Source organism: Pistacia vera, unplaced genomic scaffold (genome assembly GCF_008641045.1).
Source record: "Pistacia vera cultivar Batoury unplaced genomic scaffold, PisVer_v2 Contig249, whole genome shotgun sequence".
Taxonomy (NCBI): domain Eukaryota; kingdom Viridiplantae; phylum Streptophyta; class Magnoliopsida; order Sapindales; family Anacardiaceae; genus Pistacia; species Pistacia vera.
In genome coordinates this window covers 171,638-179,525 of record NW_022196056.1, presented here as the reverse complement: position 1 = coordinate 179,525, position 7,888 = coordinate 171,638, and the positions used below count along the sequence as shown (strand labels likewise).

Below are 7,888 nucleotides of genomic sequence, written 5' to 3'. Positions count from 1 at the left end.
ATAAATTGTTCAGAATGGTTGCAGATCGATGAAGCTTGGAGAGCGTCCTTGCCTCCTCTCTCATATTCATTTGATAAGTTCATATATATTTCTCTTCTTAATTTCAGATTCATTTATCTCTTGCTGCTATTTTCATTATTGAATTATTGGTACATAAATTCTTTTTTCTATCTACTCTTTTCAACTATTTAGACTGTCACAAATTATATTCAATATATCAATTATAGCACACCTAGTTCATTTTTTTTCTTAGTTCATATTCTTTTTTAGTTGATAATATTTAAAATGTAAATTATATCTTGGTCTATAATGTTTTGTATAAGATTTTTATTATTTATCCTTAATACGAAGATTGGAAAAACAAAAACAAAAGGAATCTTGAAAGGGGTTTTATGAAATAATATTTTGTTGGGATAATCTTTAGGCAAATAGAGTTAACTGAATGTTCATATTGATTAAAAAAAAGTACTTATAGAAAATAATAATTTCATTTAGGTCAGGAAGATTAAAGGCATTATAAGCGAATTTCTTCTGGAAAATTGCGTTTGAAGGGTGATTCATCTAGAAAGAGGAATAATTTATGGCCTTTCCCTGTAAAATTCTCCAGGGAAATAAAATTTGTAAGTGTTAATTAACTTCTAAATCTTTATCTGAAATTAGGTATATCTAACTAATTGAAAATGCTTAGAGTAGGTATCTGTAGTTTCGATATCCGAAGCAAAAACTAGTTTCAAATGATAATTAATTCTTTTTTTTTTTTTTTTTCTTTAAAGTTCATTGACTCTTAACTGTTATTGTTGGCAAAATCCTGATAATAATCCAAATATAAATTCAAATTACTTAATTTCCATGGAAACTTGATTTAATTAAATAAAATTTTCAAAATCAAAACGTAAGTCTCGACCAAACCACAAAATATGCATGAATGTGAGTATGATTTATGAAAGCCAAATAGCCATCAGTAATGAAACTATACATAGAAAGATTGAGGTGGGTCATCATTTATTTAATCGAAATTCCTACCTCATCAGCTTTCACAACTTCAATTCTGTCTCTGTGTTGTGCAGCAACTTCCAGATGAATGCAGCATCGTTTTCAAAAGTTGTCAGTCACTTGATCTGAAGACCATTCTTCAATTCAGCATTTATAGTTTCTACCTGTCAGTGACTGCTGACTACAAACAGTTTTAAATACAGATCACACCTTCACACAAAGTTAAATTTTACTTTCTTTTGCTTCTCACATTATGTATATTATATTATCAACATAAAAGATCACTTTAACAATTATTGAAAATATTTAGAAAATTTATTTAACTAGTTTAAATAAAACGGTGAATAATATATTTAGTTAGAATGATAAATAAATAAATATGTTATATAGATTATTAAATAGTTTTTTTTTTAAATATTAATATAATAGTATTTTTTATTATTATTTTTTAAATCATTTTTTTAACCCTTGTACATTTGAAATTTTGCTAAAATACCCTAGCTATATAAAACTTTAATTTACAGCAAAATCACCCTCACCTACCCCAAGCCACTACCGGCAGTCAGCCACCACTACCGACCGCCGTCGACAGTTGACGGAATGGCTCACGATTGGCCATATATGGCCCGTCGTGCACCGACAAAGCCGAAAATGACCATGGATCACAAATCCATGGTCGGAAAATAGCCAGATCTATGGCCATTTCACGGCCAAAGATCTGGCATTTTTACAACCACATTTTTGGCAATGAAACGGTCATAGAAATGTCAGATCTGGCAGTTTCCGGCCATGGATCACAGATTCATGGTCGAAAAATGCCTTATTGGCACACGACTGGTCAGATCCCGTCAACCGTGCAACATTACGATGACTGACGCCGACAGGCGGCGATGGTCTTGAGTGACTAGGGATATTTTGTTAACTTTTAAACTTTTTTGTGGCTAGGTGTTTTAGCTAATTTCTTAAATGTAGGGGGATTGGATTAATTGTTATTTGGTAGACATTTGAGGGCAATTATGTCCAAAATAGTTTTTAATTAAGGGCAAAATGGATAGAAAAATCAGATTATCCTAGTAATGTTTTAATAACACTCCTTAATAAGGTAAAAAGATTACCCCTCACATTATCAATAATAAACACTATTTAAAATAAAAAATTACCGTAATATTTTATTACTTGCAAACCAAACACCAGAATTTTATAAAATAAACGAAGATTACCCTTGTTATCTTATATACCTCGGATCCAAATAGATTGGGTTGATATTACAGATTTTAAGAATAATATTGTATATATAAATAACTATAGAAGCATGTGAATAGTGTTATCTACCTAATGCGGAGGATGTTTTAATTAATGAAGTTATAACCTCCATTATATATATATACATATATATATGGAAATTAAGATGAGTGTAATAACAAGAGGACCCACTAACTTTATTATATACAAAAGGATTTGGCTTAACAACAATCATCAAGACATATCAGTCTGTTTCATTCACCCACTGGACCGTTTCTCAGCTGTTGAGCATTTCCTATATCAAGGATCTTGTTACCCCCACTCCCAGTAACATACCCTCATCGTCGTCCAAGGGATCATTATCAACTGTTATTACTCCCCCGGTAACAAGACTGAGGGGGTAATATAGCTAAATCCCCTGTTTGAATTGTAAATCATTTTGTTTCTGACAAAATGCGAGGAAAAAATAAGATAAGACTGAATATTATAAATTGGTAAGTGTAGAGTTTAATTTAGATGATTCATTAACTACAATTTTAAATAAATTAAGCCTATATGTTTAGCCTTTAGGCCTCGGCCACGCTAATTAACCTAACTCATAAATCACAACTCAAATAGTCAAAGTGGCAACGTTTACAACTAATTTGAAGCTCTTTAATTAGATGATTCCCACTACTCAGTGGGCCAAATCATTAAAGCAAAAGTAATTGATTTTATATATATATATATATATATTATGATTTGGATCTTTCTGAATTACCTCATTTAATTTTCAAGAGATTTAACGATTTCTAACCATTAATTTGGTAATAACTCATATAGAAAGAGAGAGAATTCTTCTTTTCCTTAAACCAGAGTTTAATGGTGTATTAATTTGTTTAAGCGGAGGTTTCTTCTTAAATTTTCAAAAAAAATAATTGAATTGAATTATTGATTGCACACGCATAGCTTTAAACCTTTCAATAAATAGTAAGTCACCACAAATGTATACCACACCCAACATAACCTCTTCTCCTTCACTGTAAAGCCCCCATGGCTCTTATATTCATCCATGCAAATGCTTTCTCCATAACCCTTCTTTTCTTCGTCTTTTTGACTAATCTTGACCCTACACTCGCCACTCAAGCTTGTACTTACCCTTGTCAACCACCACCACCACCAACACCCAACACAAACTGCCCTCCTCCACCTTCGCCACCACTTGCACCACCGCCGCCACAACTACAGCCACCAGTGATACCACAGCCACCATGGTTGCCACTACCCCCACCGCCTCCTGGGAACGTCATTTGGGCTGCGCCACCACCTCCTAATCCAATATTGCCTTACTTTCCATGGTATTACATGTACCCTCCTCCGCCCGAATTTTCCATGGCAATGTCACTTCAGCGATCGCTCCTTATGGTTCCATGCATCATTTTCGTGGGTTTATATATTATGAAAAATGTCTTCTTGAACACGTTATCTCCCAAAGCCAGAAATCAGGGACTTTTGGCCTGTTCGCATGTCTTGTATTTCTGTGGTGGTTAATGTATCAGGAAATCTTCTTCTCCTTTCAGAGCCACACGCAAGCCTTCTTTAACCAACACTGCCTCCATCTTCTTTTCCATAAGCCGAATCGTTTTCCACCTGTAAACTTTTTCCAACTCAAATTTAGTCGACATGTCTTTCTTTACAGATCAGAAAAACACTCTTAATAGGAAAGAGATCAATTTTAATGATCCCCAAAAACACGACTAAAGACAGAGAAACCCTAACTGGAACCTTTAACCAGCTCTGATCCAATTGTTATAATTCTAGGTTTAGTGAAACTGATTAAGTGATGAATCAAACACATATAAAACTTATGACAATCAGATAAAGAAAGTAGAGAACAAGACACAGCAAGATTATAGTGGTTCGGCTTTTACGCCTACATCCACTCTCCAAGCTCACACTAGGATTGTATTTCAACCAAAGAATGTAACTGATCAGAATAAAGGTAAACCATTACACAGGAAAGACACACCGATTAGAGAAAACCCTAACTCGTCTGCCCACCAAAACTCTCTCCGTCGTTTCTCTGGAAAAACATGGTTAATAAGCAGTGCTTTTTCCTCCTGGATCATCAGCCTCTGTCTGATTCTCCATAACAGAAAGTTTGCTGTCGATTCTGGAAGTTTCGCCAAGATGAGGAGCTGTCCTCCAAACAGGCTGTCGAGCCAAACCAGATAAGAAAGAGAATGAGAGCTCGTGATAATCCGATAGCCTAATTAGATAAGTCTTTTAGGTTGGCCAAAACGACGTCGCTAATGAAGTTTGACTTGGACACTTATGCTGACTTCCACCGTGGCAAATCAGTAGCCACGTCACCACAATCGCACCATGCATCGTAATAGCTACACTTTAGTGTACCGTTGTCACATAAAATACAATTATGCTACACCTTTACATAATTAGCCATCCATCACTAATTTTATACGTGTTATAACCCAAGCTTAATAAGCAATTCGCAATACAAACACCAATAAGATTCAATCAAGAACCACACAGACACAAAATAGGCACGAATTTACCGTGTTCGTCTATTAATCTTGGATAGACTCCACCACATTGAGCTCCGAAATACGGACCCTCACAACACTAAAGGATATCCAACGATTACAAAAGACAACCATACAATCTGCCAAACAGATCAACCCCAACCAAAGCCTATTCCTCAAGAATCCCCATAATCTGCAGAAAACAAAGGACAAACACCAGCCGCAAGAAGGAAACACAACCCTCTTTACAATCTACCCAAATATACCCGAAAGACTCAGCAAATACTCAACCCTAGTTTCTCTCTCTTTTCTGAACCCTAATTTTGATAAACAAAAACGCGTTCTCTTTCTCATCACGGTTGCTTTCTTTATATATCCCGTATTAGTAAATATCAGTCCTTGGATCTGTCTTGATCGGACGGCTAAATTACACTATAAATAAATGAACACCCCCCGTTTTGGCTTCACATTATTTTTCAATACCTTATGCTATAAACTTTAAGTATTGTTACTATAATCAAATACTGTTAACAGAATGTCCACACGATGTAGACTTTTAATTTAGGCCGAACGACTTATCATACCCAAGGGTTGTTGAAACGATAAGTTTATACCCAACAGTTTTTGAAACGACAAATAGATACCTTCCGTCATGTTCTGTTATGATTTGTGTAGATAATAGTGAAAAGACTAAAATACCCTTGAAAGTTTAATTTTTAGTTTTTTATAAATTTAAAACTTCTAAAAACCCCCTAGGTTGCTAATTTGACTAAACAGCCCAATATATAAAAAATTTTATAAAATAACAAAACACCCCCGCCACCCCTGCAGTGGCCAGATTCCGCCACCCCCGTCGAATCTGGCCGAAAAATTGCGTTACACACAGACCCATCGGATCTTGTCGTAACTCGTAGATCTTTATTTTCCGGCAAGATCCGTGCTGATCTGGCCGGAAAAGCCCAGATCTACGGCCAGATCTGGCCGTCGAGACTGAAAACTTGCCGGAAAATTGTGTACGACCCAGACCCATCGGATCTGTGTCGTAACACGTCGATCTGGCGTTTTCCCGCCAATCCCTTGGATGATCTGGCCGGAAAAGGCCAGACATAGATCTGGCCGGAAAGCATATCGGTGTGTTACGACACAGATCCGACGGGTCTTGTGTCGTAACCAATTTTCGGCCAGATCCGCGGTGGGGGCAATCTGGCACTCGCGGGTGGTCGGGGTGTTTTTGTTATTTTATAAAATTTTTATATATTGGGCTGTTTAGTCAAATTAGGCAAACCAGGGGGTTTTTTATAGATTTTAATTTATAAAAACTAAAATTAAACTTTCAAGGGTATTTTAGTCTTTTCACTATTATCTACCAAAATCACTAACAGAACATGACGGAAGGTATCCTTTGTCGTTTCAAACCTTTTGGGTATCAACTTATCGTTTTGAAAAAATATTGGGTATGTATAAGTCGTTCTCCCTTAATTTAAGATTAGTGACAGCTGGACGGGTCCCTGTCTATAATCCCATCAACCATGAATGCCAAATTTTAGGGTTTTTGCTGCTAATTAAATCTCCTCCTATATAGTAGGCACCACGAAGTAGCGATCTGAGACACAACAAACAGCTAGTTTCTCTAGTTCTCCTTACTGTTTCTTCTCTGTTTGTGAGCATTTTAATTTTAATGGATTCATATTTTGATAGTGAGAATAAATTTTCATATGGTTGACGATCGATGAAGCTGTAGGAGCGTCCTTGCCTCCCTCTCATATTCATTTGATAAGTTCATATATATTTCTCTTCTTAATTTCAGATTCATTTATCTCTTCTGCTATTTTCATATTGAATTATTGGTACTAAATTCTTTTTTTCTATCTACTCTTTTCAACTATTAGACGGTCCACATTATATTCTATATCAATTATAGCACACTAGTTCATTTTTTTTCTAGTTCATATCTTTTTAGTTGATTATTATTTAAATGTAAATTATATCTTGGTCTATAATGTTTTGTATAAGATTTGTTATTATTTATCCTTAATACGAGATTGGAAACAAAAACAAAAGGAATCTTGAAAGGGGTTTTTTGAAATAATTTTTGTTGGATCATCTTAGGCAAATAGAGTTAAATGAATGTTCATATTGATTAAAAGTACTTATAGAAAATAATAATTTCATTAGGTCAGGAAGATTAAAGGCATTATAAGCGATTTCTTCTGGAAAATTGCGTTTTGAAGGGTGATTCACTCTAGAAAGAGGAATAATTTATGGCCTTTCCCTGTAAATTCTCCAGTGAAAATAAAATTTGTAATGTTAATTAACTTCTAAAATCTGTATCTAAATTAGGTATATCTAACTAATTGAAAATGCTTAGAGTAGGTATCTGTAGTTTCGATATCCGAGCAAACGATTTCAAATGATATTAATTCTTTTTTTTTTTTTTTTTCTTTAAGTTCATTGACTCTTAACTGTTATTGTTAGTAAATCCTGATAATAATCCAAATAAATTCAAATTACTTAGATTTCCATGGAACTGATTTAATTAAATAAATTTTCAAATCAAACGTAAGTCTCACACAACCACCAAATATGCATGAATTCTGAGTATGATTTATTAAAGCCAAATAGCCATCAGTAAGAAACTATACATAGAAAGATGAGGTGGTCATCATATTTATCGAAATTCCACCTCATCCGCTTTCACAACTTCAATTCGTTCTCTGTGTTGTGCATCAACTTCCAGATGAATGCAGCATCGTTTTCAAAGTTGTCAGTCACTTGATCTGAAGACCTTCTTCAATTCAGCATTTATAGTTTTCTACCTTCAGTGACTGCTGATACAACGTGTTTTATCCCCACCTAGTAGGTTTTGTTTGCTGAGTTCACCTAAGCCCTTTTCACTAACATTGGCAAGCCTTCTATGCCACAAGGTAGTCTTATCTAGTTCCTCAGTTGCCCCAATATTGACCTCTCCACTATCAGTCTTACCTTTCAAGACATATAATCCATTTCTTTTTTCAGCCTTCATAATAACTAAAGACCCTTTTAAGACACTAAGACTCCCATTAGCATCCTTATAATTCAGACCTATAGAGTCTAATGTTCCAAGAGAGATAAGGTTTCGTTTTAGTTCAGGG

The 7,888-nt window shown here is 34.8% G+C and overlaps 1 protein-coding gene across 1 annotated transcript; it reads left to right on the top strand.

Annotated features, from left to right (window-relative positions):
- Positions 1–3,267: 3,267 nt before the first annotated feature.
- Positions 3,268–3,765, top strand: LOC116132120 (MAGE-like protein 2). Its single transcript, XM_031417792.1, has one exon. It carries the CDS (start codon positions 3,268–3,270, stop codon positions 3,763–3,765), a length of 498 nt encoding a protein of 165 aa, XP_031273652.1.
- Positions 3,766–7,888: the final 4,123 nt, after the last annotated feature.

Coding starts and splice junctions, on each gene's coding strand:
- LOC116132120 (XM_031417792.1), top strand. CDS start 3,268: ATGGCTCTTATATTCATCCATGCAAATGCTTTCTCCATAACCCTTCTT.